Genomic DNA, 27,196 nt, shown 5'->3' with positions numbered 1-27,196 from the left:
TAATGTAGGGCTTTAAGGGGCTGGATTACGGGAAAAAGGAGTCTGCGCACTTGAGAGGGAGGGGGCGGGTTTTCGAGAGATTGACAGGTATCTGGGGTTGTTCTTTGGTTCACAAGAGAGAGAGTTGTTTTATGTGAAGAGCTAAAAGGATTACTCTGTCTGCAACGTGCAAAAGTTCAATAAAAGACAAGTTTTGACTGCTAAACGCTTCCTGACCTTCTTCAGTCTGCTACACTGGTGTCAGAAGTGAACTGGATAGCCGCATTTACTTATTTTTCGTCCTGCAACCAACGCGATGTGGAAGAAGACCCAAGGAAAAATAAAGTCCGAATCTAAGGACCAAAGTCAAAGGTTTCGTGGGGCTCTGGATGGATCAATGTCGCCTCCTGAGCACTTGATTAAGCAGGAAGATCGATGGGAATCTCACAGAGCTCGTGTGATTGATGCCACGAGGCGGATGGCAGCAGATGCCGGGCTTTCGTTACCAGAGCCGAGTGCCGCCGAGAGTTACCGAACAGTCACGAGAGAAACAAACAAACATGGCGGCGCCCATGTTACAACGCGAGGTACTGATGAAAACAAACATAGCAGCCCCCAAGGGTTGGCGCTGTCGGCTGATGTAAATATACGCCGCGGCACCTTTGGAACCCCGCCGGGTGCGGATAAAAATGGACATGACGGCGCCCACGGAGCTGCGCTGCCTGACGATGTAAATAAACATGGCGGCGCCCACGGATCCGCGCTGTCTGCCGACGCATATGAATGCAGTGGCGGCCGCGGCGCTACAGCTATAGTGACTGTTAAAACACCCAAATTTTCAGGCAAAGCTGATTGGGAAGCTTTTCATGCTCAATTTGAATTGCTGGCTCGAGCTGGAGGCTGGTCAGAGGACCGCAAAGCTCTTGAATTGGCTATGTGCCTAACTGACGATGCCCTGTCCTGCTTGTTACTTCTAAGCCCTGAACACAGACATGACTATAATGCACTTGTCGGTGCTCTGAAACGACGTTTTGGCCAATTTGAACAGTCAGGCCTCCTGCGTTCTGAACTGAATAATAGACGCAGGCTTCCTGGAGAGCAGCTGAGAGTTTTAGCAAACGACATTGAGAATCTGACTCGACGTGCATATGCCCACATGCCTCCCTCTGTTCAAGGGGAGCTTGCAAGAGACCAGTTCGTCCAGGCCCTGGCCCCTGTGGAGCTCCGCAGACAAACTCAACTGGCCCACCCACATACCCTACAGGATGCTTTGGAAATGGCTTTGGAGAGAGAAATTGTTTGTGGAACCCCTAAATTGGAAGAGAGTCATCACAATATTGTTCCAGTAAGGTCTGCTGATGTGGGGGAGGGGTTAAGTGAAAGACCAGCCTGGGTCTCAGAGATAACTGAGTTAATTAGATCTGTGACACTTCAAGCCGAGCAACGTCCTCGCACGAGACCAAGGGTTTGTTGGGGTTGTGGTCAGACTGGACATTTAGTCAGACAGTGTCCTAATGTAGCGGGGAACCAGGGAAACGGCCTGGGGTCCGCATGAGCGGGGATGTGCGGACCCTCAACTCTCATCCCGACCATGAGACTTTTCCATCAGGGGTCAAAGGAGTGGGGCAAACGAAGAGAAAACATGTTTTGTTGGGGGAGGGGAAATATGGGCCCAAAGAGTCTGTAGTTGTGGTGGGTCGAACATGTGTTAGTGATTTTTGTCATGTACCAATTTTAGTAGAAGGAGTTCCATGTGTGGCATTGGTGGATACAGGCTCTACTGTAACGGTCTTGAGACCAGATTTGGTACCAACCAATGCCAGACTGGATCCCACCACTGTTCTGTTACGCACAGTGACAGGGGAACTTGCACCAATGAAGGGTAAAGGGGAGGTGGAGCTCACTGTCGGAGGGAAGACATTACAACATTCAGTGTGGGTGGCTACTGTCCAGGACCCCTGTATTCTCGGTCTAGACTTCCTAAGAAGTGCAGGCTGTAAGTTAGACTTGAAAAATGGTATGCTTTGTTTCGAAGGGGGTCCTGAGGTTGTCATGTCCACTGGAAATGACAGGGATATGTCTTTTACAGGCCTTCTAGAGGCAAAATCTTCTCATGGGAAGCCTAATGGGGGGGAACATATACCACACTTGCAAAACCACAACAAAGCTGACAACAGTCCTCAAGGGGTAAAGAACTCTCCTACTTCCTTAGCCCTTGCTCCGCCTGTGGTCTATCCCAGGGTGGCCCCACAATTCCATGACATGCAAGGGCAGGGAACCAGCACTCTGATTTCCCCTCTTGGGGAGGAGACAGGGTTGGGGGATTTGAGGGAGTTATGGTGTAAGAATTGTGAGGGCTTGGATGAGTGTCAGCAGAAGCAGTTTTGGGATTTGCTGTTTAAATTCAAACACTGTTTTGCATTTAGGGAGGGAGATGTGGGGCAAACACACCTAGTACAACATGAAATAGAGACTGGAGATGCCACACCTGTTAGGCTGCGGCCACGGAGGCTCCCCTTTGCACGACAGGATGCTGCTGATAAGGCCTTGACAGAAATGGCACAAGCAGGGATAATTGAGCCCTCCGAGAGTGCATGGGCTGCACCGGTAGTCTTAGTGCCTAAGAAGGGGGGCCAGTGGAGATTTTGTGTTGACTACAGACGCCTTAATGAAGTGACCAGAAAGGACTCCTACCCCATTCCCCGTGTCGACGAATCACTGGACCTGGTGGTGGGGTCCTCATGGTTCACTTCCTTGGACCTTCGTTCTGGCTATTGGCAGGTACCGCTTGCGCCTGATGCAAGGCCTAAAACAGCATTTTGCACCAGTCGAGGGCTGTGGCAGTTCCGGGTGCTCTGTTTCGGTCTCTGCAATGCACCTGCCACGTTTGCAAGGTTAATGGACAAGGTGTTGTCGGGTATTCCAAGGTCTGAGTGTCTGGTGTACCTAGATGACATACTGGTTCATGGTAGCTCTTTTCAAACCTCACTGGAATCCCTCAGTCATGTGCTGGTTCGTGTGAGTGAGTCTGGCTTGAAGCTGCACCCAGAAAAATGTAAATTCTTTAGGAAGGAGGTGACATTTCTAGGGCACAAATTGGGAGGACAGGGAATTGGCACAGTGGAAGAGAAGGTGCAGGCTGTGAGCAACTGGCCTGCTCCCACAACAGCACAGCAGCTTAAAAGTTTTCTTGGCTTAGCGTCATATTACAGGAGGTTTGTGGAGGGTTTTGCCAGCATTGCAGACCCACTTTTCCGTCTGCTGAAGAAGGATAAATCCTTTAGGTGGACGGAGGAGTGTCAGGATTCTTTTGCTGCCCTGAAACTGTCTCTGGTTACAGCCCCAATCTTGGCCCCCCCTGATCCGGCACTTCCTTTCATTTTAGACACAGATGCCAGCAATGTGGGTATGGGGGCAGTTCTCTCTCAGGTGGGGGCTAGTGGGGAGAGAGTCATTGCCTACTATAGCAAAGCATTCAGTAAGGCTGAACGCAGGTACTGCGTTACCAGGCGGGAACTCGTTGCAATGCTTTTTGCTGTGCGACATTTTAAGTATTACCTGTGTGGGTTACATTTCACAGTACGCACTGACCATTCTGCTCTCCAGTGGCTTATGTCATTTAAAGACCCAGAAGGCCAACTGGCACGCTGGATTGAAGAACTTCAGGCGTACAACATGAAGGTAGTTCACCGTACAGGGTTGAGCCATGCAAACGCAGATGCTCTGTCTCGCCGGCCGTGTGCGATAGCTGGGTGTCGCTACTGCGACAAGAAGGAAGCCAGGGACCGAGAGCTGGGGAATGTTGATGCAGGGGAGAATTCTGCTGATTGTAAGTGTGGGGATACACTGGTGTGTGCAGCAATGGAGGTTGTGGGCATAGAGGACTGGAAGCGGCTGCAAGAGCAAGATGTAGACCTGCAGCCAGTAATTCAGTGGGTTCAAGCCCAACAACGACCTCCGTGGGAGGAAGTGGCTATTATGTCACTGTCAACAAAAACTTTATGGGCCAAATTTAAGGGCTTGCGTCTGCGGGATGGTGTGTTGGAGAGAGGGTGGAAAGACCCCACCACTGGAGAGGAAAGGTGGCAGGTGGTGGTACCAAAAGTGTTGCGTGAGGGGGTTATTGGGGCTTCTCATGGTACAGTGGGGCTGGACACTTTGGTGTTTCAAAAACACTTAATCGAGTGAGGCAATGTTTTTACTGGGGGCGGGTAAGGAGAGATGTAGAGGATTTTTGTCGGCGTTGTGATGCTTGCACTGCCCGTAAGGGTCCCCCTGGTCGGTCCATTGCTCCTCTTCAGCAGTTCCCTGTAGGAGGGCCAATGGAGAGGGTGGGGGTAGATGTAATGGGCCCATTCCCACGCTCAGAGAGGGGTAACAGGTTTGTGTTGACGTCTATGGATTATTTTACAAAATGGCCAGAGGCGTACGCACTGCCTGACCAAGAAGCTGAGACAGTGGTAGATGCATTAGTGGATGGGATGTTTAGCCGTTTTGGGGTCCCTGAGTCCATCCACAGTGATCAGGGCCGGAACTTTGAGTCACGTGTATTTGCAGTTATGTGTGAAAAACTGGGGATCCACAAGACAAGGACTACCCCTTTACACCCACAAAGTGACGGTCTTGTCGAGAGATTTAATAGGACTCTGGCAGAACAATTAGCCATTGTAACTGAAACCAATCAGCAAGATTGGGACAGGCACTTGCCTTTTATTTTAATGGCATACCGATCAGCTGTGCAAGACTCAACTTTATGCACTCCCGCCCTTTTAATGTTGGGCAGAGAAATCAGAACGCCCGGGGAAATGGCTTATGGAAGGCCTCCTGATGCACCTGCTGTGCCACCGGGCCCTGAGTATGCAAGTAGGCTTCAGGCCTCTTTGGAAACCGCTCATAGTTTTGCAAGGCAACACTTGCTGAAAGCGGGGATCCGACAGAAGCGGAATTATGACTTGAAAACGAAAGGGCGACACTTCACAGCGGGAGAGAGGGTGTGGGTGTACAGCCCACAGAGGAAGAAGGGCAGGTGCCCTAAACTTGATGCACAGTGGGTGGGGCCTTGCATTGTACTGGAGAGAATTGGGGAAGTTGTTTACCGTGTTCAGATGCCACCAAGAGGCAGGAAAGTAGCGGTGCACAGGGATAGACTGGCTCCGTACAGAGGGTGTGCTTCAGCAGATACAGTGCTGGCCTCTCCTACAGTTATGCCTGTTCTGGAGAATGAGGCGGGACACGGGTTGGGTAGTTCTAATACTATAGATGTCCTCCGTGAAACTACACCAGTTCCTGAGCTACAAAGTTCACATTCTGGTGGCCCTGTTGCAGATAGGGGCTCACCTCGGTCTCAGAGAGTCAAGAGGCCACCAAGACGTCTCCAGGACTATGTTTGTTCCCTCGAGGTCGAGGAACTTTGTGAGGAGGGGGCAGTGTAGCATGCTAGAAAAGGTTTAAATACAGTTCCTGGTTGTTGTAGTTTGGCGTGTATTTATGTTGGGTAATGTAGGGCTTTAAGGGGCTGGATTACGGGAAAAAGGAGTCTGCGCACTTGAGAGGGAGGGGGCGGGTTTTCGAGAGATTGACAGGTATCTGGGGTTGTTCTTTGGTTCACAAGAGAGAGAGTTGTTTTATGTGAAGAGCTAAAAGGATTACTCTGTCTGCAACGTGCAAAAGTTCAATAAAAGACAAGTTTTGACTGCTAAACGCTTCCTGACCTTCTTCAGTCTGCTACATTATTATTATTAGAAATATTATGATTATATTAGATAAAAATTAGTGCACACATGCACACACACACATCTAGATTTTACGCCCCCCAGGGGGTTCAAGCATTAATTAAAGGGTCAAAAACCACCTGTGATTCGCACCCTGGTTAGATTTCATCTCAGCTGAATTGAGTTCAGAGACAAAGGAATCTCTTGCATTCGTAACAACACTATTAATAGATGCATAAACAATAACGTAACAACTGAAGATTAAGCACAATATCAGAACTGTGGAAGCTCAACAGTTATTACATTCGCATCACTAAACTAGTAAGTAACACGTGTGATTAATTACACATGGAAATTAGGCTACTTTATTGTTTCACAAATGTAGAAAACTGGGAAGAATCAACTATAGATAGAAAATGTAATAATACATTTCTTAGAAGATCGATTCATTATCCTGGAACTTTGAGACGCAAGTACTTTTGAAATAACCAATTTGAGAATATCAATTGGAACTTGATGTGGACTTATAAAAACAAACGTTGTGTCACTAATAAAGTCAGTTAAAATTATACATAAAATCTATCCAACCTGCCAGTTTCTCAACAGATGTAAAGTTGATGTTTCTGAATCTTGTGGTTTTTTTTTTTTTGCTAAATGGATGGATGTTGAGACTGTTATGCATTTATTTTTTGATTGTATGTATGATAAATATTATTGGTTTGATGTTGAATGTCTATTTAATATACTGCGTGGTCATAGAATTATTATAAAGAAAAGAGATGTCATGTTTTACGTAGATAAAAGAGATATTGATAAGAATCTCTTGTTTATGTTAAATCTTTTGTAAATGGTCGGAGAGGAAGCCTTACATCTTCCACTTCAAGGCTGATTTAAACGTTTATTTTGGAACTTTTAAAGGACTCATAAAGTGACCAGAAACTAAACTCTTCTTCTCTGCTTATTGTTACGTATACCCGCTCTTGTTCTTTATTTGTTTTTATTTTTTCTCATTATTTTTTTTCTTTTTGTTATTTTGCTTACAGAGGTTTTGCTAAAATGTGAATATCCTATTGTACCATTTGTTATGCATTTGATTGGAAATGTTTAGTAAATACAAAAAAAGAAAAAAGAAAAAGAAAGAATCAAGACTTTCCAATCTGACTACCCAATCCAGAATGAGAATTGTTCATTTAGATTAATTCAGTTAGATTTAGTTAGCCTATTTTGCGTTTAATTACACATGATATTTTCAGAGAACAAACACGTAATCAGTGGTATAAAGTAACTAATCACAACTACTTGAGTAGTTTTTCTTAGGAATTGTAATTTAGTGAGTAGTTTTAAAAATGTGTACTTTTACTTTCATTTGAGGACATTTTTAGTGCAGTAATCAGTACTTTTACTCCACTACTTTTCTTCAACCTTCAGTTATTTTTTCTTGTCTATGGGGATTAAAAAATCAGTCCTGTGATTCCTGTCCAATCAAATCTCACAGAAGGTATATCGCCTCATAATAAACTACATCAAAATAGGGTAATCAAAAGAAATATATTAATGCAATGCAAATATATAATATATGAATTGATGTTTACTTTAAACTTATTATAAACATATAATTACATTGTTCAATTATAATAATTAAAATATTTTTTTGTCAAATAATTTTGTGGCTAAAAAGTATCAGTTCAGGCAGCGTTTTGGCACGGTACCGTTTTAAAAGTATTGATTTAGCACCGGTATTGAAAAAACCCCAAACGATACCCAACCCTACCTTAAAACATGTGCGCTTTATAATTGCAGCAAACTGTCTTTACTAAAAAAAAAAATCTTTACATGCATTGACCCAGAGACTGTTAAGATGCATGTAAATGATGAGAAGAACATGACAGATGTTTACTGTATAATGATTGAAATGGCCTTAAACATCCAGCAGGCACAAGATGTCAACATGATGTCAGAATGAAGTTGTACCCCAGTGTCATGGGGATGTTGCGTTTTCTTTTACCATGAAAATCATGGAAGTGTCAGCATGTGATGCCAAAATGACGTTGGATGTTGGCTCAACATTTGATTTTGGTCACTTTCCAACACAACCTAAAGTCAACCAAATATCAACGTCATTTGATGTTGTTATTGAACAAATAACATTGTCCTTAGATGCTGGCTAGACAATCTAACCTAATGTTAATGTCTTATGATGTTGTGTGCATGCTGGGCAATAACTCAATGCACTACAGAATGTTACGTTTACACACACATGCACAAATTACATGTAAACGTATCAACTTTTAAAGCGTAATACTACTCACAACTCTTGAGTACTTTTGAAATGGCTACTTTATACTTAGACTTTGAGTAATATTTACAACAGATACTTTTACTCTACGTACACTACATTTATAGGCAAGTAATGGTACTTGAGTATGATTTTTCAGTTCTCTTTCCACCATTGTACGTAATATATAGTGAATAGTGAAGATGCCATCTAAAGATCCTAAAATAAACTTTTTTTCTTAGGCTTCAATGCATATATGAGTTATTTAAATTTAAAGATAATAAAATGAATTAGTTCATCGCCTTAAAAGTGAAATTATTGAACCCACACTGTAAAAAATGCAGGGTTCCACACAATTCATTCATGTTGTCCCAACACAAATCGATTAAGTTAACTTAACACTTTTAACAAATTTATGTGGATTGAGCAAAAGATCTTCCAATGAAAAATCAAGAATTGTGTTGCTTCAGCTCATTTTTAATAAGTAGTTTGAATGAGCGTAGATGCAGGAGCCTGAGAAAACATGTTCATCTTCGAGGGAAATTTGTAATGCATCTGAACTCTTCACATGTAAATCATTTCCATTTAATTCACCTTTATTTCTATAGCACTTTTATATTTTAGATTTTCAAAGCAGCTTTACAAAAAAAGTTAAATATATATGCAAGCTGTACATTTTACATCCTTTAAATTGCATAAGCATTTTGCTGAATGCTTGGACATGCCTTATAACGACTAATAACGACTAAAATATTAAATGGTCACAGAAATATCTAAATATAAATAAATAAATAAATAAATATATATATATATATATATATATATATATATATATATATATATATATATATATATATATATATATATATATATATATATATAAATGTAAATTTAGCTTTGAGCATTTACATCAATCTTAATAATTTCATGCACATTTAAAACATAGTTGGCTCTAAAAAAACTTTTCAAATCAAGCATTCATTTGAGGGATAAGACTATAGAGATAGTTTAACATATGACTATAAGTTTATCCTTAGTTCATCTAAAAGATAACTTTTCCTTTAGTAAAACATTAAAGATATTAAGCTGAAATTGTGATCATTGTTGATTCAAAAAGTTGAGAGTTAAAAAAAGAAACATATTTAGGCAAAATAAAATGATTATTTATGTAGGTAATATAAAGGTAAATGTTCCAACTGTGCAAGAAACTACAAATTATTTGCATCGTTGTTACCTTTAATTGAAAGCAATTGTTTCTTAGCACATTCATAGATGTCTCTAACATGAGCTTCCTGTTGCACAGTTTATTATTAAAAAACAAAAATATCCGCTGAGCTCCAAAATATGAGCTCCAAATAAATAAATAAATAAAATATATGAAGATCAGATGGTCAAAATGTTGCCCTTGTAATAAAAACATTTATTTATTTTTTTTACCCTTTGTCCTGCACTGGAATCTTTGGGTTTATGGGAAGTGCACACCTTTTTTAAATGCATAATATATAATTACAAGCTTGATTCTTTATCCATTAACTCTCCTTGTCTTTCCTCTCTATCCAGTGATTCAGCTGAACCACAGCATCACCGGTGTGTTTCCGGAAAGCGGTCTTCTCATTATTCTGGGCTTTATTTTGGGAGGAATCGTTGTGGGCGCAGACAAAGCGCAGACTTTCAAACTGCTTCCTTCCACTTTCTTCTATTACCTGCTGCCTCAGATCATCCTGGACGCCAGCTATTTTATGCCCAACAAGCTCTTCTTCAGAAACTTGGGTGCTATTCTTATTTATGCCATCTTTGGGACGTGCTGGAACGCAGCTGCTGTAGGACTCTCTCTGTGGGGCTGCCATGAAGCGGGAGCAATGGGTAAATTCAGTTCTGTTATTTTCTGCATTCCCGCTATTCTGATAAATATACATGCACTGTAACACAATAAGCAGGTTTCCACACAATTCAGCACAAATCAATTAGGTTCACTAACAAATTTAGGTTGATTAAACAACAACAACAACAAAAAAAAACTATTAAGTTGTCCCTAAAACAAATCTCAAGAATTATGTTGTTTTAGCTCATTTTAAATAAGTAGTTTAAACAAGACAGATTTTTCAAGTGTGTGTAACCTCGTCAGTCCTATATTATCCAACCCGATTCAAGCAAGGATTGAATAGGCGACTCTCTGCATGGGAGTTGGTTGCTCTAACAAGGAGGTTAAAAAGATCAGAAGAGTGAGGTTATACCTGCTCAGCACTTTAATAAAAAGCTTTTTTTGTTGAGAAAATTGTCATATTTATGTAGTTTGGTTATGAAATTTATGAAGTCTGATGTTTGACAAAAGGTAAGGGGTCACTAGCTACAAATATTTAGAGAGCAACATATACAAGTAAAACAACTCTTATTAATAATACACAAGTAGCACTAGAGGGATATATCCTATTTGATGGACACTTACAGTGCATCCGGAAAGTATTCATAGAGCTTCACTTTTTCCACTTTTTTTTATGTTACAGCCTTATTGCAAAATAGATTACATTTATTTATTTTACTCAAAACTCCACACACAATGCCCCATAAAGACAATGTGAAAGATTTTTGCTGATTTATTAAAAATAAAAATCCTGAAATCACATGTCAAAAGTATTGACAGCTTTTGTTGTGAAGCTCTAAATTGAGCTCCTGTACATTCTGTTTCCACTGATCATTCTTAAGATGTTTCAGCAGTTCAACTGGAGTTCACCTGTTGTAAATTCAGTTGTTTGGACATGATTTGAAAGCACAAACCAAGCATAAAGATGAAGGAATTGTCTGTAGACCTCCGAGACAGGATTGTCTCGAGGCACAAGGCTGGGGAAGGTTATAGAAAATCAGTTACCTCCGTCATCTGTAAGTGGAAGATATTTGGAACCACCAGGACTCTTCCTAGAGCTGGCTGGCCATCTAAGCTGAGTGATCGGGGGAGAAGAGCCTTAGTCTGGAAGGTGATCAGTAACCCGATGGTCACTCTGTCTGAGCTCCAGCGTTTGTCTGTGGAGACAGGAGAACCTTACAGAAGGACAACCATCTGTGCAGCAATCCACCAATCAGGCCTGTATGGTAAGAGTGGCCAGACGGAAGCCACTCCACGCCTGGAATTTGCCAAAAGGCATCTGAAGGACTCTCAGATAGTAAGAAACAAAATTCTCTGGTCTGATGAGACTAAAATTAAACTCTTTGGAGTGAATGCCAGCCGTTACGTTTGGAGAAAACCAGGCACCGCTCATCAGCCTGGCTAATACCATCTCTACAGTGAAGCATGGTGGTGGCAGCATCATGCTGTGGGGATGTTATTCAGCAGTAGGAACTGGAAGACTAGTCAGGATAGAGGGAAAGATGAACGCAGCAATGTACAGAGACATCCTGAATGAAAACCTGCTTCAGAATGCTCTTGACCTCAGACTGGGGTGACAGTTTATCTTCAAGCAGGACAATGACCTAAAAAACACCACCAAAATTTAAATGGAGTGGCTTCACAATAACTCGGTGAATGTCTTTGAGTGGCCCAGCCAGAGCTCAGACCTAAATCCTATTGAACATCTCTGGAGAGATCTGAAAATGGCTGAACACCGTCGCTTCCCATCCAACCTAATAGAGCTTGAGAGGTACTGCAAAGAGGAATGGGCAAAAATGTCCAAAGACAAGTGTGCAAAGTCAAAATGACTTGAGGCTCTAATTACTGCAAAGAGGTGCATCAACAAAGAATTGAGCAAAGGCTGTGAATACTGATGTACATGTGATTTTTCAGGTTTTTTATTTTTAATAAATTTGCAACAATTTCAAAAACTCTTTTTTGACGTTGTCATTATAGGGGAATTGTGTGTAGAATTTTGAGGAAATTATCCATTTCATTTTGGATTAAGGCTGTAACATAAAAATTGTAGAAAAAGTGAAGCGCTATGAATACTTTCTGGATGCACTATATCTTCATATATTGCCACCTATGAATAACCTGTTAATTCCAGGACTTGTTGGACATTTTCAATAAATATGGATGTTGTGTCTCAATTTTATAGGGGATGCAAAAAAATTAAATAAGCAAAAAATTCTGAGACAAACATTTAACAGGTGCACAACATTCGGCTTCACAGGGTCCTTCAGTCACATGATCTTGAATGGGGTCCTCCAAGTTTTCCATGGAATTTAATGATTTCTGTTTAAAACAATAGCCAGGGGTAACACGGTGGCTCAGTAATCAGCACTGTCGCCTCACAGAAAGAAGGTTACTGGTTCGAGTCCTGACTGGGTCAGTTGGCATTTCTGTGTGGAATTTGCATGTTTTCCTCGTGTTCAAAATGAGTTTCTTTCAGGTGCTCCGCTTTCCCCCCACAAAGACATATACTATAAGTTAATTGAATAAACTAAAGTGGCTGTGGTCAATGTGAGAGTGTATGGGTGTTTTCCAGTACTGGCTAGAAGGGCATTCGCTGCATAAAATATATGCTGGAATAGTTGGCGGTTCATTCCGCTGTGGCAACCCCTAATAAATAAGGGACTAAGATGAATGAAAATGAATGAATAATTTATGTGATATTTCTGTACTCATCAGGTGACTTGAACATCGGCCTCCTGCAGTTCCTGTTGTTTGGCAGTTTAATCGCTGCTGTGGACCCTGTGGCTGTGATCGCCGTCTTTGAAGAAGTGCATGTGAACGAGGTGCTCTTTATCCTGGTGTTTGGAGAGTCACTGCTCAATGATGGCGTCACAGTGGTGAGTATTAGTTTCCTAAAGAGCTCTGAATGCCATTAAGCTCATTTGACGTCTCATGTGATCTTGTTTTTGTCTTTTGTAGGTGCTTTACAATGTGTTTGATGGTTTCGTTTCTCTTGGAGGCCCAATGATTGACGCCGCAGAGATTTTTAAGGGCATATGTATGAATACTAAACTCCAGGTCATACAACCAGTCAAAAGTTTGGAATGATTAAAATGTTGTATGTTTCTAAAATAAGTCTCTTATATGCTTTGGCATATACAATTTAATCTATAAAACATACTAGTACCTTTTATGATTATATGTACCTTATTGTATAATACCTTATATTATTGTGCTTAATTTGATACTAGTACTTATTACACTAGTGATTCATGAGAAACTATTACGTATTTCAATAACGACTAGTAATTATTCTATAGTTAACACATAAACATTTTTTTGGAATTGATTTCATTTGTTACTTGTAGATGTCTTAATGAGCTATACACAAGTATTATATATTATTATAGACCATTACAACCTCATGAATTGAAACTGTTGCTTATTAAATTAATTTGAGATTTATTACAAATGACTATTTTTTTTATTAGTTACAAATAATTACTAATACAATTGAATTGATACTAGCACAGGATTATTAAGCCCAATACCACAATTTAATTTTTGTACCCCTACCTCATCCCCTTGGCTGAAGGGGAAGTGTGAAGGGGAAGGGCTTAAAAATTTACCCCTAAAAAATGGGACAGCACTACAGCACCTGCACACGTCATCATATGTCCTCACGATCTCTTGCTTCATATGAGATTGACGATGGCGAGTGCTGTTGTAATTCCAGTTGTGTTATTTTTGGGTAGTCATTTTCAGGAAATCACTGAAGGCATATATCATTTTATCATAATGATCTAATGTGGCAATAAGATCATAACTGTACTGTGTATTTACACCGTGGCCATGTTCATCAATGTAAACGCACGAAAACAACGTTAACATTATAGCAGACACTGTAAAAAGCTCATTCCCAGACACTAGACTTTACACTTGATTTTGAGTGTCATCGAGTTTCAGAATGTTGTGGGACTGCTATACATGAGTAATTATTAGCGATTATAGATAGCGAAATTTTGCGGTTTTTATTAAAGCATTTTTTTTTTAAAGCATGATGGTAAACCATGAGCGTCATTATGAATGTAGTAAAACATGTGCTTGTTTGTTGTAAAAATTTGTAATAATGACAAAAAATACTAATTTGTGGATCTCCTTACTTCCGGGTGCAGCCGTGCTGCAGTTGTGGCTGGTGTATTCTGGGAAATTTTCTTACCCCTTGGTTTTGAGTGTAATTCTGAGAAATCTCTGTTCAAAGGGGTATCTAACCTTTCCTCTTAGCCCTACGCCTTCAAGCTAAAAAGAATTGGGACACCCCTACTCCTTCATGTGAACATGCAAAACGAGGGGTAAGGGGAAGGGCTAAGGGGTAGAATTGGGATTGGGCCTTACATGCTAGAACTTATCAAACATGTTACTAGTAAGATTTGCAAATGAACTCGACTTGTCATAATATAAAACAACTAAAAAGCTGTTGCGACTATTTTATAGGAAAAACTTGAAAAGATACTAGTGTGTAATAAAAAACTTAAATAACTACACCAACATACAGGAGCTGTATGTATGTTTGACTCTTCTAAAGCATAAAATACCATAATATGTTTGCAGATATTTAAGAAACATGCAAAGTGAGCATTCTTGTTTATCTGAAAAACAATGCTGAAGTCAGATATTCTGCTTTGAAAATGTCTGCTACGTGCTGGAATGGATGTCTTTGTTTTGGTTCTTTTAACCCGCCTACTGCCAGTTTAGTCGATTATATTTCAGTACCCCGGGTTGCCTTCTTGGAAAACAGCAAATTTCATTCATTCAGTCATGAAGGCTTTCAAAGCATGCGTCTGTGACCGAAATGCGACCTCTGGTGGACAGTAGCAGACTCCGAAATGAGACGCAGATTCAGAGTTCCACATGAGGTTATTAATTAGCAAATATTATAAATATTACGAACGTAAGCATTAGGTGAGCAGGTTACATTGTAACCCTGTGTCCTAACAACACACTTCGTGACAAGATTTGCAGTGATAAACAATCTGGCTATTTGCACCAGCTGAAGCATGACAGAAATTTAAATACAGCCATTCAGAAGCACATAAAATGCCCTCACTCACAAAGGGGTAAGGTTTCTAATTAATCTAATTAACACATATTAAACCTCTTTAACATTATTAAATGTAGATGCTAAATCGCTGATGTGTTGGTTTTCAAACGGTTTATTTTATTTGTAAGATCTGAGGTGAACTGTCTGCTGCTGCTTTTTGTATATGGCAATAAATGTCATGTGAAATGACATTTAAACTCACATTGTTAGCATTTAACACTGAATAAAGCACATGATGTGTACCTGAGGTGATCAGTGTCATAGTTTTTTGTTCTTCAGCTGTGAGAAATAGAAGCCATTTCTAATATATCATTTTGAGGTGTTGGTTAGGACAAAAACTCCTTTTAATATGGAAAATATTATTTCTGTCGCATGGCGCATTTTTTAGAACAAGGTTTAAATCAGTCTTTTGGCTCGATCGTTAGACTCGCTCCTGCTGTTGGTCCTAAATCTGGCAACCTTGCGCTTGCTTTGCATTTGTTTTGATCCAGTAAAAGCAATACCTTCAACCACTGGGTGTCAACATACATACTGCACCTTTAAATATGTGTAATTATAGAACAAATAACTAAAAAAGGTACTAGTAGATCAAGAATGAGCACTAATAAAAAGTTGTATAGATTAAATAAGTTTAAAATGACTAAATGTCCCTAGCATTTGGTGTAGTTTTCACAAAAATATGAATCAGCAATCATAAATTCACAAATGCAGTTTTGGTAACATTTTTAAAAAATTCCAAACATTTGATAAATATTAAAGATGACTATTCTCGAAACAGTGTTTTTTTAACTTAATTGATGTTTCCTATCAATTCGCTGTTGTGTTCCTATAGGTTCGTTTGTCGTGGTGGCATTCGGAGGCTCGTTTGTTGGTGTTGCATTTGCCATCCTGCTGTCCCTGCTGACCAGATGCACCAAACACGTTCAGATCATCGAAGCCGGCTTCGTGTTTTTGGTGGGATACCTGTCCTACCTGACAGCAGAGATGCTCTCACTCTCTGCTATACTTTCGTAAGAACCTTCTCCTTGGACAACAGCTATGCTTGTGTGCATATTTTGAAATATAAAAATGCTTGATGCAATAAAAGTCCTGTGATTTTGTTTCAGCAATCAGCAATGATTTTAATAACAAACTTAGGCATGATGAGACGCCATTAATGGACAAAACAGAAAACCGATTATAGTTTAAACATCTGAAATGTCGTTTTGCTCATTTTAAAATCCTTCAACCAAAGTCTTTCATCAAAGGGATTTGAATTCGTCACCTCCTAGAAATCTCTTAAGTGGCTGCGTTCATAATTATTGGCCATTGTGTTTAATCAAAGCACAAGTAGTTTATATACTGTATATGTATTGCACATTTCATTTTTCTGCTTGATATTTGCCGCCAGTTCATCAGTAAGGGACAATTTTGTTGTTCTCTTTGACTCATTGGATAGGAACGCTGCGTTATTCACAAATGATTTATGCAATATTTCAGTTTTGTGCTTGTTTAATTCGCATCTTTGGATCAAAACATAGCTAGTGTAACACAGTGCAACCTTTTCCCCATCCAACATTTCTGTGTTCTGAAATTTAAAATAATAGGGCTCTGCTACAAGTAAATCATCCACATACATACCCATCAAGCATTTTGTGCTTAAAAGAAATCTAAACGTAGATGTCTTGGCCAAACCAAGGCTAAACTTGGGCCGTCAGTGAACATCTAATAGATGTCTAACAACAGTAGTCTAAAATTAGACTAGGCATCAAATAGACATTAATGATTGACTACACATGTGAAGTCTGTCTAATTTGTCTGGTTTAAGATTTGTCTAATGATACATTTTCACTGACAGGACAAGTTTTGTCTTGTTTTAGCGAAGAGGTCTGTGGTTGGATGTCCATTAGATGTCTAATAATCTTTTAAACACAAAACTGCTTGGTGGGTAGTAAAAACTGAGTTAGATGTAAACTGTAAAATAAAATATTGGGTTCCACACAATTGTTTTGTGTTAGGAAAATATGAAGGAATTAAGTTAACTTAATAGTTTTTGCCAATTGAAATGGGTTGAACATTAAAAATTTAGTTGTCCCTAAAAACATTCAAGAATTTAGTTGTTTCAGCTTATTTTTTTTAACAAGTCTGAACAAACCTCAAATATCATTTTTGAGTGTATGTGTGACTTTACCCTTTGTTTATTCATCATGAAAATAGTGTCAGGCTTGTTATTTTATCATAAAATGAGTACAAGCTTATTGCATCTGCACTGTAAAATGACAAAAGATCAAGACAACAAATATGTGTATAATCGTTTAACTCATTTTAATAAGCTATTCAGGTTTCAACAACAAATAAAAGAAGGTTGAACAAAGTTTACCTTAATATTTTTAGTCAGTCTGATTGATATACTGTAATTGAGATAACTAGAAACGATCATTTGATCCACTTAAAAAATTAAACTAGCAAGAATTGTTGTCACAGTGTGTGAATTAAAGCTATTTTAAAGCTTGTTTCCTAAGAATGCTTTAGATTTGTATTGCCTATATAATAGTTACATTCAAAAAAACATCCATAATATTGCGGTGAAAAGACTAGTTTAACGTTTTTTAAACTCTGTTGAAAGTAATGTCTTAATTTTGTAACAGTTCACTTTTGAGACCAGTTCTCGCCATTAAATAGTTACTTATTAATATGGAGGTAATGAGTTAAAGTTAAGGAAAGGAAAGGGTGGGGGACACACCTCAAGCAATCATTTTATTCCCTGTTAGCCATGTATGAAAAACTAAACCTTTCTGAACTGTTTGTCTCAGTTTCTTGTTCCTACCCTTCTCTTCTGCCCAACTCATCGATTTATCCAAGTTTTATCTGAGTGGTTGTGGCATGATTAGTGAAATGCCTATGATTAACCGTCACACTTTACAATACATTTTTTGTGATTTTAGTAAATGTGTTTGCTGAATTGAAACAGGAACTAAGCACGAACAATAATTTTACAGCATCTATTAATCAAAGTTTATAGTCCTAGTACATTTACTGATGCATTATTAAAGAGTTAGTTCACCCAGACATTAACAGTCTGTAACTGTTTACTCACTTTTCACTTCTTCATCTGTTTAAGTTATTTATTTATTTTGAACACAAAATAATTTATTTTGAAAAACGTTAGAAACTGGCAATCATTCACATCCATAATATTTAGTTTTTCCTACTATGGATGTCAGTGGTTACCAGTTTCTAGCATTCTTCAACATATCTTCTTTTGCATGTTTTGGTTGAGACATTCAGGGCTCTATATTAATGATCTAGACGGGAAGTCTGAAGCAAATGGCACAAAAGCATTAAGGTCTTGTCCGAATCCAATTTTGCTATTTGAAGGATGGAAAATACAGTCTGCGCTTTGGCGCATGGTCTAACAGGGTTGTGCTTATTCTCCTAATGAGTTATGGGTGGGTTTTGAGCTTAAAATGCATTAAACCAATCAGAGTCTCATCTGCCATTCCCATTAAAAGTTAGTTGCGTCGCGCCATGGTGCATTTGCTACTAACATAGCGGATTTTGTAAGTGGAAAAACTGAATGGAAAAACTGAGCACTTCACTTGCGAGAAAACAGTTGAGCAGACCATCTGTGAGAGGATAAAGAACAAGCCTCCTCGTTACTTTCTCTTTACTTCTTTACTTTCGTGGATAAGGAATCAGTGTTGTGCGCTCTCCACTGAAGACATCCATAAGTCTATATATTTAATTTTGTTTGTTGAGCTCAAATATTTGTTTCAAAACTTTTTCTAAATTCAGTTCAAATTTCCAGCAAACTAATAAATGAGCAATAATAACATGTGGTTAAAGTTAAATCCAAACGCACGTCCCATTCTTATGCTCCATATGGTGATGCAGACGTCTCCAAAACCCGACAGGTGGACAAATCTAAACTTGTTTTTTATTAAAACAAATATAAATGTGATTATGCACAAAATAAATAATACTGCTAATAATAACAACAAAATTCAATCATTCATTTGCTTTTCGGCTTAATCCCTTTATTAATCTGGGGTCGCCAAGGCGAAATAAACCACCAACTTATCCATGTTTTATACAGCGGATGCCCTTCCTGCTGCAACTCATCACTAGGAAACACATACACTCTCATTCACACTCTCTCTCATACACTATGGACAATTTTAGCTTACCCAATTCACCTGAACCACATGTCTTGAACAAGGCTTGAACCAGCAACCTTCTTGCTGTGAGGCGACAGCAATACCTATTGCGATCATGAAAAAATACAAATTTTAGAATAAATTTTCAGACGTCACTTACAGGTTTTTGCAACTGAACTCTTTAAAAGATGACAGAATTTTCAGTTTTGAGTTTCAGTGACTATTTATTCCAATGAGCTTTCTATTATTACTATTCTATTATTCTATTATTCTATTATTCTATTATTGTTGTATTCCGATTTTTTTAATAAATGAAAAATATTTTACAGATGGTGTAAAATTTAATCTAAATTAGTCTTAACATTTATGCAAAGCATCCCATAATAATGGAACACATAAAAAAGTGAATAAAGAATTTACAGCAATAAACATTTGTGCAGCAGCAATTTACGTGGAGTGTTTTGAATGTTTTCAGTCCATTGACTGTGTTTTTGTTTTACAGAATCACTTTCTGCGGTGTGTGCTGTCAGAAATACATCAACGCCAACATGGATGAGAGATCAGTCACAACAGTTCGTCACGCCATGAAGATGCTTGCGAATGGCTCAGAAACCATGATCTTCCTGTTTTTGGGCGTTACAGCCATTGACACGGAGATCTGGGTCTGGAATACTGGTTTCATCCTCCTCACCCTCCTCTTCATCTTCATCTACAGGATCATAGGTGAGTGCAGCTACAGTGAATAAAAGCAAGATGACAAAAAGTTAACAACAAAAGTTTTTTTATGTTTCTTTAACTTAATTTAGTAAGTTAATCCGGTTTCAGCTGCACTTTTGGTTTGCCAACCTGTGGAATTGTGTGGAACCAAGTATAATGTCAAGAATTGTGTTGTTTCAGCTCATTTAAAATAAGTAGTTTGAAAAAACAGCAGTGAGTGTACTGTATAGTGGAAGACCTTAAGTTAATATTTCCTAATGAACACAAACATTAATCTTTTTAGAAATAGCTTGATATAATAGTGTGTGTGTGTGTGATATTGTTCAAAACATTTAGAGTTTTTGTTTTTGAAAAATCATAGAAAGTTTATCTTGCAGACGCAAATGTAGCTGCAATTCTAGAATTACCCACGTAGACATCTTTCTGAAACAGTGAAGGCGATTTGATTCAAAGAGTGACTCTCAAATGTCTTGTGGGTGTGTTTTAAGGATACGTTTGTGATGTGTTTGCAGGTGTTTTCATGTTCACCTGGATGTTAAATAAGTTCCGATTGGTCCCCGTGGAGCTGATTGACCAGGTGGTGATGAGCTACGGTGGCCTGCGGGGGGCAGTGGCGTACGGTCTGGCAGCAATGCTGGACGAAAGCAGGATCCCGGAGAAAAAGTTGATGATCAGCACCACACTCATTGTGGTGTATTTCACTGTCATCCTTCAGGTTAAAACCAAATCAGTCATATTGTTATTAAGAAACTGATTGGATAGATCCTTTTTAACCTAAGCTAAACATTTTTTTTTCCAGGGAATCACAATGAAGCCGTTGGTACAGTGGCTCAAGGTCAAAAGAGCAGCTCATTCTGACTTGAAACTTGTTGAGAAACTGAACAACAGGGTAATTATTGTTACACTTTATATAACTTTCATAGCTCAACTTAATACAAATAATTCTATATATAATTATTATACATTCTAAATATGTATATGTAGTTTAAGGTTTACGTATTATAAAAATTGATTGTTAATATAATAATGTAATACATCATTATTTATTTGTTTACTTTTGATAATGTTTATTAATATAATAAGTGTATTATGTATTATATACTGTATAATTACTATTAGTTAGTCATTAATTCTTCACTACATATAAGTATATATATGTATCATTCAACCTCAAATCATTTAGGACAGTATGAAAAACGCAAATAAAAAAAAGAAAGTAGTGAATTCCAGATTTACTTTGACTTGTGTTTCTTGCAGACAATATGAACACCAAATATTTTATGTTTTGTCTGGTGAACTTCATTTTATCTGTATATATACATCCTTTCCTGTTATTCAGACCTGCAACACATTACACACAAGTTGGGACAGGAGCAATTTAGGGCAAGTAATCAAGTAAACTGGGTAAATATTGATGTGATTTCAAACAGGTGATGTCAACAGGTGATTGTTATTATGATTTGGTACAAAAGCAGCACTCAAGAAAGGTTAGGCTTTTAGGAGCAAAGATGGGCCGAGGATTGCCAGTTTGCCCACAACTACATGAGAAAACTAACAAATGTTTAATAACAATGTTCCTCAAAGAAAGATACAGTTGGAAGACATTTGGATATTTCAACTTCAACAATGCATTACATAAAAGATTCAAGGAATTGAGAGGGGTCTAGCTGCAGACCTGGTGCAGTGCAATCTGGGCTGCATCCAATGCTTTTTAATGGGTTCACCTAACCCCACCCCTAACCCTACCCGTCACAGTGACGTCACTCGCTCCATTTGAGTGCATTGTGTCTGACATTGCATCGTTGAGTGATGCAGTCTCAGCTTGCATCATAAAGGCTGCATCCAGATACTATTGAAGGAATCTGGACCAGGGTCATGATCTCAGATAATGAATCTACATCAAGAATCGTCATTCATCTATAAGCGATATTACCACATGGGCTCAGGACTACTTTGGCAAATCTTTGTTAAGTACCACAATAGTTACAGCCACAAATGCCAGTTAAAACTGTATTGTGCCAAAAAGAAGCCCTATGTCAAGTGCCATCGACTTCTCTGGGCTCGGGGGCATCTGGGATGGAGCATCACACAGTGAAAACGTGTACTGTGGTCAGATGAATAGGTATTTTAGGTATTTTTCACTATAAAGCCTTCTCGATTCCAGTCGGCTGGAATCAAAGTCAGATGGTTCACCTCACCTTCTCCCTGTCTTGCCTTCTTCCGTGGATGTTTCCCTTTTACAGTTGTTTCTCCTAAACCTGTGGATGCAAAAGCTGTGATTAAGGAAAGTGACTATATATTCTGGTGGTTGCATGAAGATCCTTGTTTACATTGTGAACTGGTTACAACCCTGCTCTCCATCCAAGACTATCGCTTACCAGCTTATCCGACTGAACCTACCACATAGTTTTGAATAAATTGATGAGAAGAGATAACCCTCCTTGTCATCCTTGTGTGACCGTGACAGGCACATTCTAAAGAGAAAAAATCTGACAACCAAAACCCCGTACTGTTGCCCACATTAAGACTTGTTGGCAAAAATGCAACAAAATTACACCTGAAACTCTTCATCACTTGGTGTCTTCAGTCCTTCAGTGTTGTGAAAAGGAATGGCAACATTACAAAGCAAGAACTAAAATTTGAATTTGTGTTTATTTTAAAGAAACAAAAAGAATAAAAATCACAAGAAACACATTAAATAATGTTTGTTGTATAAGTCAAAGTAAATTTAGAAATCACTTCTTTCTTTTTTGTTTTTTTTTGTTTGGGTTTCCATATTGTCCCAACTTTTTCTGATTTGGGGCTGTATAAAAAAATTATATGTAACTGTTATATATTATATGTAGTATATAGTTTAATTAATTATTAATATAATAAAATAATTTACATTATTATTTATATTATATTTTTGATTTTGATTATGTTTTTTATAATAATTATTATATGACATAATTGTATGTATAATTGCTATTAATTAGTCATTATATAATATTAAACACTAGATATTTTGTAGTTTTTATATAATGTAAATTAGTGAATGAAATATTGTACATTTATATAATAGCAGTATAATTTGTATAATACCTATTTAATATTTGGAATATAATATAATATAATATAATATAATATAATATAATATAATATAATATAATATAATATAATATAATATAATATAATATTCATTCATTTTCTTGTCGGCTTAGTCCCTTTATTAATCCGGGGTCGCCACAGCGGAATGAACCGCCAACTTATCCAGCCGCAATCCATCTGGGAAACATTCACACACACACACACACTCATACACTACGGACAATTTAGCTTACCCAATTCACCTGTACCACATGTCTTTGGGGGAAACCGGAGCACCCGGAGGAAACCCACGCGAAGGCAGGGAGAACATGCAAACTCCACACAGAAACACCCACTGAGCCGAGGTTTGAACCAGCGACCTTCTTGCTGTGAGGCGAACGTGCTACCCACTGCGCCACTGCCTCGCCCATAATATAATATAATAAAATATAATATGATATAATATAATATGATATAATATAATATAATATAATATAATATAATATAATATAATATAATATAATATAATATAATATAATATAATATAATAATTCATTCTGTATTTATTACTTTATTTTAAGATTAATGCAAATACACATTTGTCTTTTCAGGCATTTGATCACATACTAGCCGCAGTGGAGGACATTTGCGGACGTATAGGAGATAACTGGTGGACCAGAGGGTATATTTCCTTACTGCTGTCTACAAATTCACAATAAATTAAATCTATGTTAATAAAAAACTAAAGAAACACACATCTCTTTCAGCTGGAACAGGTTTGAGGAGAAGTATATTAGCTGGCTATTGATGAAACCAAAGGCCAGAAAGAACAGAGATTACCTGTTCAACATCTTCCACAAACTCAATCTGGAGGACGCCATGAACTACGTCAGTGAGGTGAGAATATGGATAATCTTATATACACAGAGATAATTCATATGCAGGATCTTGTTGTTATTATGAGAATACCACGAACAGTTATTTTCATATTTAACGTATTAGAAATGCCTTTTAGGAATATTCAGATTGTTGTATGTGTCGTTTTAATAGGCTGGATGTATTATATTATAATTATATAAAATTTTCATGTTGATTTCAACTTGAGATGTGGATTAACGATGATTATTTCTTTAAATCAATTAAATCTACAGATGTAAACTGCATTATGGGATGTTGTTTTCTGTTCTGTCGACTTTGATTCATGGTTTAACAAAGTGACTTTTATTGACATTTCAGGGGTATGAAATAATATATAGATAAATAAATCTGGGGCAACACGGTGGCTCTGTGGTTAGCTGCAACAAAGTACTGGGAAACATCCATACACACATTAACACATACACTACAGCAGATTCTGTTTCCCCAATTCACCTATAGCGCATGTCTTTGGACTGTGAGGGAAACCGGAGCACCCGGAGGAAACACGTACACGGGAGAACATGCAAACTCCACACACAAATGCCAATGATTCAGCCGGAACTCGAACCAGTGACTTTCTTGCTGTGAGGCAATCCTGCTACCCACTGCGCCACCGCGTCACCCCAAATTGCTTTATATTTATATATAAATATAGTTGCTTCCTGTTGCTTCGGTCAGCGATAAACATTGTAAAAACCACGTTTCACCCTTTTTTTTCTCCGTGCAGGGTGAACGGCAAGGCTCTCTGGCCTTTATTCGTAATGACGAAGCTGCCAACGTTGATTTCAAAAAACAGTTCGACTCAGAATTTGCAGATGTGATGCCCGATATAATGGTTGATATGTCAAACTACGATTTTGGAATTGAAAATATTTCAGTAGCCACCATTGTGTAAGTACATATTTAAATACAACTTCCTGACAAATGTTGATCGTAAACGGCTATTGTAAGGAATTAAGGTTAAAGGGATAGTTCACCCAAGAATGAACATTTACGATTTATTTACCCATTCATTTGCAGATGTTTTTTTGGGATGTTTCAGTTTTGCGCATAAGTTTAATTTGCGTCTTTGGATGGAAATGATGGTTAGTGTGTCACCAGGAGAGGTGTCTATTGAGTTTGACTTGTTTGTATGTGTTTATTTTGAATATAAATAACTGGTAACTATTGACTTCCATTATATGAATCACCAAGGATTCAGTAAATGTATATAATTTCTGCTAAAGAAAAAACAGCAGTAACGCTTTATTTTGATGGTCCATTTGAGTATTAGTAGACTGTCTGCTTAATATCTGTTGATACTGCTCCTTCAACAGACATTTAGCTGGCTATAAGAAACTTTGCAAGTACATGTCAACTTACACTAAGCCTAACCATAACCTCAACAGTCTACTTATAACCTAATGAGAATTAGTTGGCATGTAGATGCAATTTAACTTAAATTTAACACACGGACCATTAAAATAAAATGTGACCAAAACATCACCTATTTTGATAACCCAAGGGTAAAAAAGTTAAAAGTGCAGTAGGTGATCTGCCAAAATGCTAACCGTTAGCATAATTAGCTAACGTGCACCGATGACAGTAGACAACCCACTAGATCATGTCATTGACCTGTTTGAAAATTTTATAATACAACAACTCTGAATGAAAAACTGTTATATCTAGCAGGTTTTCAGTTATGTAGTTAGCAAGCAAAACTTGTCATAATGTGCAATATTTCATGAATTCAAGGATCGCTAGTCTCACTGTCTCACTCGCTTTGTCCTAAAGCAACTACTGTACGCTTAGTGCTTGGCCAACAACAAAAAAAGACAATCATCTACTGCACCTTTAATAGGATTTTTTTCATTTTTGGCTGAACTATCAAGTTCTTACGAGACAAAATATATTTGCTTCAGTTGCATCATTGAAATTTGACAAACTCCTAGATGATGAGTTGTGGCAATAATTCTGTGAATGAGCATCGCCTCGTGGTTCCATCCCAAAGAGGGAAGAAATCACTTTCCCGAACTCTCGCATTTAATCTGCCCAGTAGTTGGAATGAACTCCGTAACTGCATCAGAACGGCAGAGTCACTCGCTGTCTTCAAGAAACAACTAAAAACTCAACTATTTAGTCTCCACTTCCCGTCCTAATCTGCAATTGCCTCTCTGGCTCTACCGCTAACTGTACTACAAAAAAAAAAAAAATTACTAATGTTTTGCTTCTTACACTTTACATACCTGAAACTTGCCTACAGCACTCATTCATCGTTGCTCTTATAGTTGTGTAAATTGCTTCCTTGTCCTCATTTGTAAGTCGCTTTGGATAAAAGCGTCTGCTAAATGACTAAATGTAAATGTAAATAATTAGCATTGTTTTGTCTCTTGTCCAACAGGAAAGACACTATTCCCTCTGTATCTCTGGACATTCATGGGCAAGACGGGAAGAATGTGGTCGACGACATCAATGCCCATCGCCTTCTACAGCAGCACCTGTACAGGAGCAGAAAACATGTAAGAGTCATTTTGAAACCTTTCCATTTAAGGAACACTCCACTTTTTTGGAAATAAGTTCAGTTTACAAGTCCTCTAAACAGTTGAGTTTTACCATTTTACCAGCTGATCTCCCAGTCTGGAGCGAGCACTTTTAGCTTAGCTTAGCAAAAATCATTGAATCCGATTAGACCATTAGCATCTCACTCAAAAAGAGAGAAAAAAAAGATTTTTGATAATTTTGTAATTTAAAGCTTGAGTATTCTGTTGTTACATCATGAAAAGTTGCTATTTTCTAACTTTATTGTACTAAAATTAACCTATTTTCCAAAAAATAAAATAAAAAATGGAGTGTTCGTTTAAGGACAACATTTGCCTGCTGAAATGAACCTTTTTACATTTTTTTATCTTCAGATGTGCGAAAATGAAAATTGCATGTTAATTTACTTATTCTCAGACAACTCAAGATATAGCTGACTATTTCTTCAGTAGAACATAAAACATTTTGTTTAGCCTAAATCAAGGCAAGGCAAGTTTATTTATATAGCACATTTTATGCACAGTGACAATTCAATGCGCTTTACATAAGCAGAAATAAAAGAGACAAGTATAAAAACAAATAATAAATAAAAACAGAATGTGTAAAAACAGCTTATAAAAATGAAAAATAAAAGAAAGACATAACAGTGCCATCTTTCGGACGTAGCACAGTGCTCATTCAGTAAAGGCACAGCAAAACAGGTCTTGATTTGAATGTACCTAATGTTGGAGCATGTCTGATCATTTCTGGAAGCTGAATCCAGCAGTAATGGGAGCAGTAGCTGAAGGCGAATTCACCCTGCTTTGACTGAGCTCTTAAAAGTTCTAATTTACTTGATCCTTATGATCTGAGTGATCTGTTGGGTTGGTATTGAATGAGCATATGTAATGTATTGAGGTCCTAGGCCATTTAGTGATTTATAGACAAGTAATA

At 38.1% G+C, this 27,196-nt stretch overlaps 1 protein-coding gene across 4 annotated transcripts in view; it reads left to right on the top strand.

Moving 5' to 3' along the window:
• Nucleotides 1–27,196, top strand: part of slc9a3.1 (solute carrier family 9 member A3, tandem duplicate 1) — a 38,372-nt gene that overhangs the window by 1,266 nt on the left and 9,910 nt on the right. For all 4 annotated transcript variants that reach the window (XR_012394673.1, XM_068215166.2, XM_005159457.6 and 1 more), the window contains 11 exon segments: nucleotides 9,526–9,828; nucleotides 12,542–12,702; nucleotides 12,785–12,863; nucleotides 15,739–15,916; nucleotides 19,545–19,765; nucleotides 20,272–20,474; nucleotides 20,559–20,648; nucleotides 23,440–23,510; nucleotides 23,596–23,725; nucleotides 24,474–24,637; nucleotides 26,127–26,244. Coding sequence is in view for 3 of the 4 variants with exons in the window: in XM_068215166.2 (XP_068071267.1) it covers nucleotides 9,526–9,828; nucleotides 12,542–12,702; nucleotides 12,785–12,863; nucleotides 15,739–15,916; nucleotides 19,545–19,765; nucleotides 20,272–20,474; nucleotides 20,559–20,648; nucleotides 23,440–23,510; nucleotides 23,596–23,725; nucleotides 24,474–24,637; nucleotides 26,127–26,244 (1,718 nt within the window). In the remaining variant the exon portion in view is untranslated.

This window comes from Danio rerio, chromosome 19 (genome assembly GCF_049306965.1).
Source record: "Danio rerio strain Tuebingen ecotype United States chromosome 19, GRCz12tu, whole genome shotgun sequence".
NCBI classification, from domain to species: domain Eukaryota; kingdom Metazoa; phylum Chordata; class Actinopteri; order Cypriniformes; family Danionidae; genus Danio; species Danio rerio.
This window is presented reverse-complemented; position numbering and strand designations above follow the sequence as displayed.